Source organism: Camelus ferus, chromosome 8, assembly GCF_009834535.1.
Source record: "Camelus ferus isolate YT-003-E chromosome 8, BCGSAC_Cfer_1.0, whole genome shotgun sequence".
Taxonomy (NCBI): domain Eukaryota; kingdom Metazoa; phylum Chordata; class Mammalia; order Artiodactyla; family Camelidae; genus Camelus; species Camelus ferus.
In genome coordinates this window covers 54,112,126-54,127,365 of record NC_045703.1, presented here as the reverse complement: position 1 = coordinate 54,127,365, position 15,240 = coordinate 54,112,126, and the positions used below count along the sequence as shown (strand labels likewise).

At 36.4% G+C, this 15,240-nt stretch overlaps 1 protein-coding gene across 1 annotated transcript; it reads left to right on the top strand.

The window, feature by feature from the left end:
* The first annotated feature begins 2,214 nt into the window (after positions 1 to 2,214).
* Positions 2,215 to 14,819, top strand: NMBR (neuromedin B receptor). The gene is made up of 3 exons (XM_006188502.2): positions 2,215 to 2,809; positions 11,318 to 11,666; positions 14,159 to 14,819. The coding sequence occupies exons 1-3, from the start codon at positions 2,352 to 2,354 to the stop codon at positions 14,558 to 14,560; spliced, it is 1,209 nt and encodes a 402-aa protein (XP_006188564.2). The 5' UTR covers positions 2,215 to 2,351; the 3' UTR covers positions 14,561 to 14,819.
* The last annotated feature ends 421 nt before the right edge of the window (positions 14,820 to 15,240 follow it).

Below are 15,240 nucleotides of genomic sequence, written 5' to 3'. Positions count from 1 at the left end.
ATTATAATAATTTTATAACATATTTTAATAAAGCATCAGTAGGGCCATTATTACTAGAACATTCATTATAGTCTCCATTCTCATGAACCCAAGCTTTTGAGTAAATACATATGGATTCACTTGAAATGAAAAAAAAAATCAATAATTCAGATGCCTTATTTCTACAATGTTAGGCAACTGTATATTTATTAATCCAGTTTTAGACTAAATATTTTTATCATCTAAATCCTTAGTATCATCTAGACATAGTCAGAAGAAAATACAGCTATTCATACAGCAGTTTAGACTACAATATGTTTTCATACAAAATAGATTAAAATGGATAGTTGTAGTTTGAAAGGTTGAGAGATTTCATAATTTAAGAGATTGCTTTGTTGTTAATTTATTTTGCATAATGAGGTTGGATGTTAAAAGTGAAAACTTAAATAACTTTGAAGATAAAATTCCTAAAGGCATTCTCAACTTATATTTAATATTAATTGCCTTGATATATGATATATAAATATGAATAAAATGTTCATTAACATATATTCAATCATATTATATGAACATTCTATTTAACCAACCTCAGTAACAGATTATTTTAAGTAATGAAATCCAAGAAGAGTGTGATTAAGACTTGAAATTGAGTTAGAAAAACATAAAATTGATTACAATGCAAATGTTTACCTTGTCTAATTAAACTATGATAATTAAGTGCTGTTCTTGGTCAGCAATATCTGGAAAAAATTGCTTAAATTTTATAAATGGCTTGGCATATTTCATCAGCTTATGGCTAGATCATTTCAGGTAGTTCTTGACTGCTAGCCTTGTTATCATTCAATTTTATCCCTTTATAACCAAGAACTAGCCAAGTGTTTTTCCCTCATGAAAAAATTTTTATTCAGCTAACTTGAGAACTGTGCCAGTTCTAAGAAGTTTATATTAGACTCAAATGGGGTTAATTTGGAGAATTATTTTTTCTTAGGGACATTCTACTAAAAATAGTGTATCAGATAGATATTGGGTATATAATCATGGGTGGCAATGCTTAGTCATAGATATGCGTATGTTCAGCCTTAAGAGATATTTTCAAGTAAGTTTCCAAAAGAGAAAACTTGGAATTCATTTTGAAAAGTTGGTAAATTCTGCTGAAGTTGAACATACTCAATCATTGCGACCTAGCAAACCCACATCTGGGATTCAAATGTGCACCAGAAGACAGATGCAAGAATATTTACAGAAATACTATTCAAATTAGCTAAAGCTATAAAGAATCCAAATGTCAATCAACATTGGGAAGGATACTCAAACTGTGGTGTATTTACACTGGAATGCTATACAGTGATGAAAAATACTACCCACAAAAATATGGGTGGGTCTCACAGATAGACTGTTGAATGAAAGAAGCTGGACACATGATTAAATAATGTATAACTCCACTTATATGATGCACAAAAGCAGGCAAACTAACCTTACATGATAAAAGGTAGAATGAATAGTGGTTATATTACGGGATAGTGGTTAGACTGTCAGTTCTGAATAGTGATTAAATTGAGCTGTATATTTAAAAATTGTGTACTCTATGTGTGCTATATTTCAATAAAATATCAGTTAAAATAATATGCCAGCTATAGGAAAGAGTTTCTATATTTGGAGAGAGAAAAGTGGATCAAGGAAGAAAAGTAAGGAGGGAATTCTATTCCTCTTTTGTCACTCTTTTTCTTTCCTAAATTCAATGTTATGGCATCAGGGATTTGCCAGCTCAGTCCCCAGATCTTCAGAGGTTCACAAACTTCTTGTCTGGGGCTCCTCCCGCTTGGAGGCGGGTAAGGATGGATTTATAGAGAGAAGCAGTGTGAGAGAGAGGTCTCAGAGCCCCTCCAGTCCCACACAGTGCAACAGGAACTGCAGAAACAAGAGCAAAGCTGTGGGACCAGCAAAGTGCCAACCTCACCACGCTAGTTCTAGCGTTTCAGCTGTGTTTCGCTGGACAGCGACAGGAGGCCTTCCTCCCCTCCCCAAGAAGGGTCTGGCAGGTACTTCTTTGCACACAAAAGGGCTATTCTCCTAGCTATAAACGGGAACAAACCATTGATGACTGAAACAAAGACACAACTGCTCAACTGCTTTGCTTTTTTTTTTTTTTTTTTTTTTTTTAAATTCGGAGCCAGCAGGAGCCAATGTGCCCCTTCTAAAAGTGAAACGCTGGAGCGTGTGGACAGTTCTCACTGGCGCCTTCCTCCTCGGGACAAGGTAGTGTGACGGGTTCCCCGCGGGCGGTAAACTTGTCCTGGCGAGAGGGAATGCCATTAAACCCAAGATACGTTGCTGGACTGATCGTATGAAAATTCTCAGCGGACTCTGATCGTATGAAAATTCCAGCGGACTCTCCTGGAAAGGATACCATGCCCCCTGAGTCTCTTTCCAACCTCTCCCAGATCACTGGAGTGAATCAGAGCGATTTCGTTCCTGGGGTATCCGAGGGGGATTTCCTGCCGGCCCCGCACGGAACCACGGCAGAGCTGGTGATCCGCTGTGTGATCCCATCGCTCTACCTGCTCATCATCACAGTGGGCTTGCTGGGCAACATCATGCTGGTGAAGATCTTCATCACCAACAGCGCCATGAGGAGCGTCCCGAACATCTTCATCTCCAACCTGGCCGCTGGGGACGTGTTGCTGCTGCTCACCTGCGTCCCGGTAGATGCCTCGCGCTACTTCTTCGATGAATGGATGTTCGGGAAGGTGGGCTGCAAACTCATCCCGCTAATCCAGCTCACCTCCGTGGGGGTATCCGTGTTCACTCTCACTGCCCTTAGCGCCGACAGGTAAGGGCACAGGTGGCGGCGGGGGCGTAGAAAAGCAGCGGAGAGGGGTGGGGAGTGTTCCTGGGGAGGGGAGGGAGGAAGGAAGGGCTGGGAGGAAGAGGAAGAGAGACTGTTTCTGGGAGTTAGAGTAAAATGAGTGAAAATGGACTGAGATGTGAAGCTTAAAAAAGTATAAGAAAAATTTATTTAAAAAATAATTAAAATTGCACTAGTTTAAAAGTAGTTTTAAAAGTGCATAGCCTAGCGTCCCCACTGCCCTCCACCCTCCACACACTTTGGGAATCTTTATCATCCATTTCATAGAGAAGTCATAGAACAAATGTGCAGCCGTGCAACTATCTTGTAGAAGCTTTTTGTGTGTCCTTAAAAACTTAGAGGTGCACTTTCCTTACTCAATAGTTCAATAACCTGAAAGGTAAAGGCTATCTGTCTTAATATTAGGGACGTGTTTGATTTTGATTTTTTTTTTTTTTTGAAATAGGGAGGAACATCACTTATACTTACTAACTTAACTCTGCTGTTTTATTTGAAGCAAAAACAATGGGAATTGTAGGTGTTCTTCAGACATGGCTTTACGCATTCTTCTTGTTTTAATACCTCAAGTCAAGTGATAGCCCCCCCCCCCCGCAAAGAGATAGGTACCAAATTTTAGTATCTTAAAACAGTGCCGCACAAATACATCTTTAATGTCACATCTGCTTTCCACATATGTTAAGGGTGGAAAGTGTCCACTGTTCTACTTTGTAGATCAACTAGTTCGACTGTGTCAGTTTTCAGGGTGAGGATATAGAGGCCCAGGGAACATAAGTTCCCTTGGCAGAACTGGGAGGAGAATCCAGTCTTGCTGACTCTAGGTCAAGTGCCACCATCCCAGGCTTTTTATAATTATGACTTTGGGCAAATTTAAGCAAGAGGGATGTCTGGATGGGGTTGGGGCAAAATGTATAATTAAGCATCATTGCAAGGAGCCTTGGTCTAATTCCCTTAGGGGTGGGGTGTTGACTTAGGCTACTTAGGTAAACAATTTAAATTGGATGATTAAGGTGGTATTCACTGTCCTCCTGTTTTAATTTGCATATTAAGTTATTAATGAGCAATGAATCCTCAATTTCCTGGTATTTGCAATAATACCCTTACATCACTTTGGCTTTGAAGAGTTAATCTTCATTGAAGGAAAGACAATATTCTGTGGAGAGCTGAGAGCCATTGTCTTTTTAAGTCAAATACTATTGACTTTTTAGTTTGCATAATATTCTTTCTAAAACGACATTCCTGTAAAGATGAGTGACATTGGGTAAATTATGCACCTCATTTGGGTTATATGACAGCATTCCTATTATCTTTTAAAAAGGCTTTTCAAAATTCCATAATTAAAATGTGACTTTTTAATTTAGTTGCCCTTCTTTATGGGACTCATTTTAATTAGAGAGTTAAAAAACTTCTATTTAATGATTAGAATAAAACTTAATGAATAGCTATCACTGTAGTAGTTAAAATTACTATCATTATGCACTCATTTCTAAAGGTGATCTTAGTAGCAAGACCTAGGGTTAAAGTTTATTTCATAGCACTTTTCTCAGTCTATTGTCATGGGAGCACGTAGATAAATTGGCTCTAACCAAGGTCAGAGAAAATGCTGTTCTTTATATTTACTGACTTTTCCAGTTTATGTGTAGCACGTACTTTGTAAACACGGCATGGCTACCTTAAAAACAATGATAAAGAAAGCCGGACTGCTTTTTCTAGTTGGTGCAGAGTCTACTCATGTTTATCAGTGTGCGTTTGGGAAATTGAAATTAAGAGACTGAAATTACTAATGATAAAATTACACAATATATTCCAATATTCACTTAAATGGTTTGGGAATGTTTTGTTGTATATTGTCTAGACTTCTATTTTCCTTCCAGAACATAGTAATCAAGTGTTGCTTAGTATCTGATCTCCCCACATGTTCTCTCACTAAATATTTTGATTTCTTGTGGATTTGGAAACTAGTATAAGACTAATTGCACTTAGTCCTATGCTCACTTTTTTGGTGTGAGTTTGTTATCCTCATTACCCTATGAAATAAACATTATTATTATTACCATTTAAAAGTGAAGAAAACTAAGGGTTGAAATTAAGCAACATTTTCATGATCTCACAGTGATGGAGCCAATATCTGAACCCAGTTCAAAGCCTGGACTTTTCACCTTTAAGCCCCATTATCACTTTCCCAAGGATAAGAAGTTACTAATAGTTTTCATTACTTAATGGCAGTCTGAGAAGTTAAGTTTAAAACAAAGCACCCAAGAGTAAAACAAGAAAAATGGTTGCAAAAGCTGATTCATTAGATTCAATATGATGAGAGAAATTTGTAAAATTTAACTGCAAAATAAAAGAAACATCTTGAATTCAAAATTAAGAAGTAGTTGAAGCAATAGGGAAAGTAAAAAAAAAAAAAAAACACAAAAATTCCTGCTATTAGAGCCTTTAAACAATAAATTCAGTTTGTTAAACCAAATATCCCATCTTCATGAGATGGCTTAAATGTCCTTACCTAAGAAAACAAAGGTAGGGAGTTTAGAAATAGAATCACAGTCATGTAGAACAAGAAACAGGAAGATAGATTTTGGAAAGCATATCCCAGTGTGAACTGGAGGCTTAAATGTTATATATTATTGATGACAGCATCACTGAAATAAATACAATATTTATGAATCTACCTTGAGGCCCTAATCACCTTGCTTGATATGGCCAAAGGGTGGTATGGGTGACATGTTTTGGTACTTGCGATTATTAAGTCTTGACATTCCAAACTCTTTTGAGGAGTTTCAGCTGATACATCTTTAGGAAAAGTCATGTGTGTCCCCTGTAGCTGTGCCTCAGTGGCACACGAGAACGAGAATGGGAGGAGGAGAGACAGGCGTGATCTGAAATGCTGATAGTCGTGCTCTCAGTTTATTTTTACTTTCATCTTGATGAATTTTTATTTTGTTTTTATTTTGAAAATGTACTTCTTTTTCTTGCTTACATCAAATAGCTGCTTAAAAGTATTTGCATATTCTCTGTTGTATCATGAATCGAACAACCCACACGCGCGCGCGTACACGTGCACACAGACACACCACATTCCCACCCCTACTGTTGTGACATGTGATATTGGGTGGGTGGAGCCCCAGAAACTGTACTTACTTATAGTTGCCATTTTAATATCCCCTTCATTATCTATTATAGTAGCTACATTTCCAAACTTAGAATATTATTTCTTTGATTCTTGAAGACATTTTTGGCATCTAAAAACCATTCAAATGCAAGGTACTTTTAAGAATGAGTTCTTCTTTTTCCTTTATAGGAAAAAATTTCACATCATTGGTCTTTTATATAACTGCTAACTAAAATGCATTTATAAATTAAATTTTAAAAATCTATAAAATAATGAAAATGAAATTAATATTAATTTAATGTACTAGGTTATGTTGTTTTACTAAACAGCCAATATTGGATTGAATGCAAAAAAAAAATTGTACCAGATCTGACTGATGGGCTGATATATTAATAATTTCAAGCTTTTGTTTGCTAGTTAGGAAAATCTGATTTAATTCCATAACTGAGCTAGTTCTCTTAGGCTGAACTTTGAATCATTAAATTATTTGGCTATTATACTTAGGCAAACATATTTTCATCGGTGTAATTATTTGTTAGAGTATTGAAACAGATCCAATGGGGGCCTTAGGTCTAACACTTCATAGACCTTCTGAAGCTTTTTCATCAGTCTTTGTCTGGTGGTGAGAAGAAGTGCCTTTATCTGTTTGTTGGTTTGCCACCAAAACTCCTGACTAAAGCTGAGGTCTTATTAACCAGCTGGCCCTGATTAGAGGTGCTTTCTTTAGTCCGCATCCCTGGGCAGTACACTGAGAAGCCCTTGTCTCTCAGGGAATGCTAAAACTGGTGCTCAGAGTGTGCTTTCTAAGCTATTTTGGAGAGTTCACGCTGGTCATTCATACCCCAGAGAATCGTCCCCACTCACCCTACCGATAATCCATAATACCAGAGTGATGACTTATCTATTTTTTAATTTGTTCCAAAGGAATTTAAGGCAGCTTAAAGATAAAGATACAAATAACATACAACAGGAATAAAAAAGGGGGGACAACCAAGTATATGGAAAATAAAAGATGAAAAATATAAGGTGACCCATACCTTGGTGAAATCTGAGTCATCCATTTTTATGAGCGCCTTCTCGCTGCCAATTCAAAAAGGGAAAATTTTTGTTTTGCATAACGAGTGCTCAGCTGGTATTTTTACATAACCATAGAAACAAGATGAATCGTAATCTTAATGTGCTAGTTTTTAATTTAAAAATTAACAGAGTAAATCTTCACTGAATCAGATATCTTTTCTTCATTAATCTCTAATACTTCTAGATTATTTCCCTTTCCCTTCTCCTTAGAAGGAATCTCACAAATTGAATTAGAGAGGTGCTGTATAATTCTCACAATATTACTACCGTTGCCATAATTTATAGAGTACTTTATAGTGTTTGAAGATATTCATCCACCTTGATCTGAAACCTTTAGGACACACTGTAAGTAAGGAAGGGATGCACCACACTGCGGGTTATGGCATCTGGGTGCTAGTCCTGCATCTGTTACATCCAGGTATTCTAGTTGAGAAAAAGTGGTAAGAAAGAACAAAACTCATACCCATAAGGCAATATTTTCCTCATTTGCAAAATAAGACTAGTATCTTTAACCAGAGGTGAGGGACCTAAGGTAGGGTCCTATTGCCTCCTTTTCAGAATATAGAGCAGAGAGAGACCCAAGGAGGAGAAAGGACACTAGTAATTGGTGGGGCAACCAGATGCTCAGTGCACTGCTCCACTGCTCTGCCTGTCTCACTAGTTCTTGTTACCACACCTCAGACAAGCCTCTCATTTTATCATTTATGCTGATTCTATTTGTCTATCACAGTGGATACAAGAACCCTCTAAGATAGACCTTTCAGTCTTCTGCCTGCAGTGATGCATTTAAAGAGGGGCCACCTGTTCTGGCTGAGACATGAGGTCAGACAGTGAAGTTCAACAGTTTCCTTATTGTTAGTTGTCACAAGCAGTGCAGGTCCTTATGTGTGTGTTTCAAAACCCAAAGTAACATTTTACCTTGGTCCTTCCAATTGCTGATGGCTCAGGAGGGTTTGACGGATTTCTAAGGTCTTTAATAACCTTCACTGCATTTTTATTTTCTCATTCTTAACCAATTCTTACTTAAAAGATCTTAGTTTTTATTTGTTTATTTATTACATTTCTGGAAAAACTGATGCTGGTATGAGGTGTAGAGGATTCTTTTCCGGAAAGAGTTGATCCAGTATTTAGTACAAGAGTTAGAGATTTTCATTAAGAATTTCTTTCAACCTCTAACGTAGACCTTCTTCTCTACTTTCTTTTATTATTTGTGGAAATTTGGGGGAATATTTTGAAAATTAAAAATTTAATGGTTATGGTTTAATGCAAATAAATTTTTGGAAAAGAACCACATTTTCAGAGAGAACTAAACATTAAACATCTCATTGGGAACCAGTTTTAGATTATGAAAATGATGTATAGAGATGATTATAGACATTTACACACTTCTGGGAAAATGCAGTTTTTAGAGATAATTTAAAAGAATATGAAATGTTATTTGCTAGCACTGCTGAGGCTTAGTTTCTCCACTGTAAAAATGTCTTTCCAGGTAAAAATGCTATTGATTTTAAATGGACAAGGAGTTTGAATGCCTAAAAATGAATAGAATAGATAAAGCATTTGATTCTTCAGTTGTACACCCTGCTAGAGTTGAAAAAAATACATAGAATCTGTAGTCACGAGATATATGTTATTATGTAGGTGTGAAGATGTAAGTATGAAGAATTCTTCTGCTTACTGGCTTTGTGATCATTTGAACATCATTTTATCCCGTAGCCCCAATGAATTTTTCTGCAAAATGGGTATACTAATCAGTCGTACTGTGCAGAATTATTTTATCAAATGAAACAATTCATGTGCATGCATTTCTAAACTGTGGGTTGCTGCATAACTACTTCTACTATATTACCTATGTGTCAAGATAACATATGACTCACTAATTCAAATCGATATTTTATTCACACGTGCAGTTAATTATCAGGAAATGGGCATTGAAGTGGGGAGCAAAACGAGCATATTATAAAATTCATCAAGATGATCTCTGCTTTCTGTAGCCTTTCCCTAATTCTTTTAACCATAGACTGGCTAGTTCCAACCTGGTGCCTTCATCTAGATGACTTTTCGTTGTTATTCTCCTTGTGAAACCTTCATATCATTTAAGACATACATTTTAATGAGTTAAAAACAAAGTGATTTTTTTTTTGAGGAGAGAATGAATAAAATTTCTAACCCTTCTGTAATTGGGTCCAGTGTTTCTCATTTTTTCTCAAGTGACATCTCACTTATGACATTAATTTTTCAAAGGTTAAGTATAGTCTTAGACACTCTTTTGGGTGAAAAACATAGATATTTTTAAATTAAAATCTTAGTAATTTTATTCAGAATAAAATTCAGAATTTTATTATAGATTAATATCCTTAAAACATTTGATCATTTATCCCTTAGTTTCATTGACTTTTTCAATATTAATCAGTTTTGCTGCTCAGAATTATTTTATCAAATGAAACAAGATGAAAGCATTTTTAAGCTGTGGATATCAATACTCTTAAAACATGATGTAGCATATTGTAAAGGGCAGGCATCTGATTCTCCAAATACCAAACTTCTGCTGGATTCCAGATACTCTCCACCCATAGCACCAGACAACCTCACAGGAAACCTGTGGAAAGATGCGTACTGCGGAAGTCAACTTCTTGAAAGGTGGTTTCTAAACCTGGCTTATATTCAGAATCCCTTGAAAAATCTTATAAAATGCAGACTCTCACATATTACATCCTAGAGACTCTGCACCAGCAAATCTGGGGAGAAACCTAATCCCTTTATCTTTTTTTCAGTTTTTTAGGTGATCCTGAAGGTTGATCCAGCGTGGATATCATTACACTAGACTGTGTCTTCAGTCTCCCTCCTCTGTTCTCTCAACCTAATAAGCAACTACCACCCCACTCTTATCAAAACTGCTCTCTATAAGTGACCTCCTTGTTGCTCAGACCACATTCCCTTAATACCGCAACAAACACGTATTCAGACCCTACTGTGGACCAGGCGTTGTGTTATACCGTAGAGATACAACAGCAAGCAAGACACAGGATTTGGTTTCAAGGAGCTTTCTTATTTACTTTTAGAGTATTCGACACAGAGGTCTACACTTCTTTATGAAGTTCGCTCTCTCTTTCTTCCTCCTGCTTCCACAGTACCTTTCTCATATTATGCTTGTCAGATTGCTCATATTTAGATTCTTTGTTGGCCTCTGATATATGATAGTTTGAAAAAGAATAAAAAGATTGGGTAGTGCAACTAGAAAGGTTTCCAGAGATATGCCGATGGAGATGTTGAGATGTTGTGATGACTATATGAGCTAAAAAATGATCTAATTTTCATAATATATTTTGTGATATGATTATATTTAATTACCCCTTCACATTAAATTTAGACTGTACACAGATATAATAAGCAAGATTCAAAATAATAATTAATGGAGAAGTATATTTATTGACTGATATTTAATATATGAATGGTAGCTATGCTCTCTTTCTATGCCTCTTGATTAAATGCTGTCTAGTTTTCCATTAGGGATATCTTGCTGAAACTACCTAGAAGAAAAAGATCAAGTTTTTACACATACCTATTACACCACTACATTCAGTGAGACAGTTTTTATACTGAGGGACTATTTCATTTCTAAATTTTTGTAAATATTTGAAAGAAGCATGATTAAACATGTTCATGCTAATTTGGATTGTATTGTTTTACTTTTTGCCTTTTATCCTTTTGAAGATTCATATGAAACATTGATTGGCATACAGCATATTTTCTGACAATTCTATGCTACGCTTTAGCACTAATAGTGACACTTCAGATACTGTTGTTTTAAACTATAATTTCTGGCTTTATAGAATTTGTAAAACATCCCTATCAGTCACATGTATATTATTTAGGATAAGATCCAAGAGGTCCAGGTTCCCTTGCAAGCTAACAATCATCCCTATTGAAAAGGTCTTCTCTATCCATGTTCTCTGCTCCCACTAGGTTTCTTACTTTTAAACCAAGAATTCTGGATGTATTCCTCAATCTGGATCCATTCTGGATCTACTCTGGCAAACTTATCAGGATGAGAGAGTTATAACTTCCATTTCTAACTGAATGAAGACTGAAGTTTTCCCAATGACTTGTAGACAGAGAGACACACTGGAATCTTAGTTATTCACACACTTAGTTAACAGTTTGGGAATAATGGGGTGTTGGTGCCTGTTTTTTAGCAAGTAAGATCTCTGTCTCTCTCTTTTCCTTTCATTTCTCTTTAATTTTTCTTTCTTAAGAGAGTAATTTGAGCTGTACTGTCTTCCCAGGTACAAAGCCATTGTAAACCCCATGGATATCCAGACGTCAGGCGCGGTGCTGTGGACCTGTGCCAAAGCCGTGGGGATCTGGGTCGTCTCTGTGCTGCTGGCTGTTCCCGAAGCGGTGTTTTCCCAAGTGGCGCGCATCGGTGGCTTGGATAACGGCAGCTTCACAGCCTGTATACCCTACTCTCAGACGGATGAATTACATCCAAAGATTCATTCAGTGCTCATCTTCTTGGTCTATTTCCTCATACCCCTTGCTATTATTAGTGTTTATTATTATCATATTGCAAAGACCTTAATTAAAAGTGCACATAACCTTCCAGGAGAATACAACGAACACACCAAAAAACAGGTACTCTTGGGAGGTGTGTGCGGTGTGTTGGGGGTGTGCTGGTAGATGCAGTAAGTGCTATTTTGAGTTCTATTTCATGGACTTTCAACACCAGGAACGATTAGAGCAGTCAGAGCGCACTGGGATGTGCACTGGCCTGAACTAGAAGGGATGTTGAGGAGCCAGGAATTGTCTCTAATGCAGTCACCATGTCATAGCTCTGTAAAAGTCCCCTGAGGTTCAGATTATCTGTCATCTGGGCCCATTAGAAATTAACGTCTTTGAAAGTTTTGTTTATGTGCAAATGTTTATGCAAAGAAACATGGAACAAACCAGAAACATTTTCACATTACAAGTATATATATGTATTTATTATTGTTTCTTCGCCCATTAGCTCACTAAGGATGACAGGAAGTCCGAGGGGGGGATGCATCAGGAAAGGACTGTAGGACAGTGCCTGGGATCTGGGGATGAGGTTTGGCTAGGATGCCAAAATGGGAGCCTGGGAACAGAGGGCAGCAGACAAGAGTGAGAGTGATTGGAAGGTGGGCTGGTACTTGTGCTTGGTCTAATTCAACTTTATAGCTTTTCTGATAAAGATTATACACTAATTAAAAAAAATACTACCTTATGTAATAAGCACCTTATGTATTCTTTCTTCTCTAAATAATGTATGGTACTAATTTAAGGTAAAACCAATTGTGTTAATTCACAAAATTGTGTTAATCCTGCAATTATGGGACAATTTCAAGTTGTACACTTGTGCACTTCTAAAAATTCTTCCAAAGGGTATTGAGCTTAAGGAAGGTTATGAGTGTCTGCTCCCCAGTTTGAATGAAAATGAGCTGAATCACAGATGAATCACAGATTAAAATATTCTGGGCTGTAGATGGAGGCAGAGGCTGGGGCTCTGGACACTAAGTCTGGGAAAGGTTTCTTGTGTGGAAGCTGGTCTCTGTTTATTGATGTCCATCAGCATCAGGGATCCACACCTGCTCTAAAGTCCTAAACTGTTAACCAATCATTAAAGTAATTGTTAGAAAAATCAATAGATTTATTATCTCAATACCTGGCATCATTGATGCAAAAGTGTCCCGATCAGTCTCCCTGTGCTTTTTCCTTTACACACAACCCTTTTATTCCAAGCCCTGGGACCCAATTTGCATCTCAGTTTGGGTATCCAAATTTTTGCTTTGGTTTCTAAAGTTGAGTTCCTCTTAACCTCCTCACCTCCACTTTTTTTGTTTGTTTTTTAAGGCCTTAGTTCTGCCTTGTTTTGTTTGTTTGTTTGTTTCTTGTGAATTTCCCTATTAGGACTTATAAAGTTTGGCTGAGTAACTGGGCTTGACATCTGCCAAGATGTAATTTCAACCCCAACAGCCTCTCTGTATATTTAAATCTCCAAGTATAGACTGCCAGGAAATTCTTGTTCCTGTGCTCCCATCTGCTAGGGAGGACCCTGCTTAGTAAAGTAAATTTCACATCCACCTCCTTCATATGGCCGAGGTGCCTAACTTTTGCCTCTAGGTTACATCTGCAGTACCACATTCTGCTTCCTGAACCAGACTCCTTTTCACTTGCAACTTTGTTTACTGTCACCACTCCCCAGTATCAGATCTCTTTCAATCCTAAACTTTTCCAGACTTCTCTGGCATATTCTAGTCATCTACCAATAGTTTTAGCTCAGAAAAAATATATTATCTACTATAAATATCTTGGTAAATTGTGTTTTCACTTTCATGTTGCCTTATTTAAATAGTCAAACCAATTAGACAAGTGTGAGCTAAGCTTTGGACCCTAGATGTTAGAAAAAGATTTTTAGATTAAAAAAGATTAAGATCCAATATTTGAATTTTGTGTATTTATCACATTCTTGAAGACCTTCTTATGAAACAGTAAACATAATAGGTGAATTTGTGAAAAGAAAGAAAACACTTTTGTTTTCATTCTAAGCATGGGTAGCCTAACATAGTAATGTTTATAGAATTGACAGTTATGTCAGATGCTTTTGATTTATGAGAGTTAGGAGTTTAAATTAAATCTCAAGGTTTTCTTTTTTTAAATAGATAAGGGTTAAAAAAAGTCATATCCTATTTCAGTAGATCAATGTATCCTATTTAAAATACCCTAAAATAAAAAAATCGAAGCTTGAATATATTCTGTGGTTTATAATTCAATGGATTACAAACAGAAATGATTTATATTTATAGTGATCACAATAAGACTTTAACTTAAAGGAAATGAGTTAAAAATAAGAGATTTTTTAAGATCACAATTTTAACATGAAGGCCATTTATAAGCTGTCAAATATTTTAAAGTGAAACTAGTGCAGTGACCAGGCCAAATAGGCTTCATCAAATTGTTAAAATCATTACCTAGATGAGAAAAATTGTTTTCGTGTTTTGGGATGCATTTGCATGCTAAGTTTTACGTCTTTTGTACCATAATGTGTTTAGGATGTGGCTGGCTCTGTTTTCATTTTAATCAGTGAGACTATTTCCTTATATTTGCAGATGGAAACAAGGAAACGCCTGGCTAAAATCGTGCTGGTCTTTGTCGGCTGCTTTGTCTTCTGTTGGTTCCCAAATCACATCCTTTACATGTATAGGTCTTTCAACTATAATGAGATTGACCCATCTCTAGGCCACATGATCGTCACCTTAGTTGCCCGTGTTCTGAGCTTTTGCAATTCTTGTGTCAATCCATTTGCTCTTTATCTACTCAGCGAAAGCTTCAGGAGGCATTTCAATAGCCAGCTCTGTTGTGGAAGGAAGTCCTATCAAGAGAGATCAACCAGCTACCTACTTAGCTCCACTGCAGTGCGCGTGACATCCATAAAAAGCAATGCGAAGAATATGGTGACCAATTCTGTGTTACAGAATGGGCACAGCGTGAAGCAGGAAATGGCACTGTGATTTTGGCCATTCAACTCACTAACTGGAAAGAACTTACTCTTGTACCTCTGTCAAGTAGCGCAGAACTAAACAATTTTCTCTTCCTATAGCTCAGCTAATTCCTTAGACTATTCCACGAATGACTCAGAAAAGGCAAAACAAACAAAGCTAGCATTTTTCTCTGAACAAGACTTTAAATGACCTTAAAAAATGTATGCATTACTCCTATTAAGAGTGATCCAAAAATGAAATTCTGTATGTGTACAAATTGATATTGCTTCAAAATTGAAGTTGTTTTAGAGCCAACTCTAGCGTATTTAACTTAAATTTGTTTTATCTTGAAGCATGACATAAATTTCTTTATTGACTCAATGATTCGAGTGTAATATTCAAACTTCAAGTATTTGAAATACAAATCATATTTTCCTGGTGAATTTTACTCATAACTAGTACATGTATATATTGCCTTTGAATAAAATAATAGAAAATTGAAAAGGTGGAGCTAATCTTTGTATGATTAATCACAATTTACAGAAATAGCTTATGCTTGTAACTTCTAAGTATATGATTAAAAAGTATGATGACATTTGTATTATGCATAGTGAAATAGATATCCTCTGAATGTGATGTACATTGTAAATGTAAAATAGGGACCATATGTCCTAAATTGTGAAACTACGACTCAGAAATTGGCATGACCA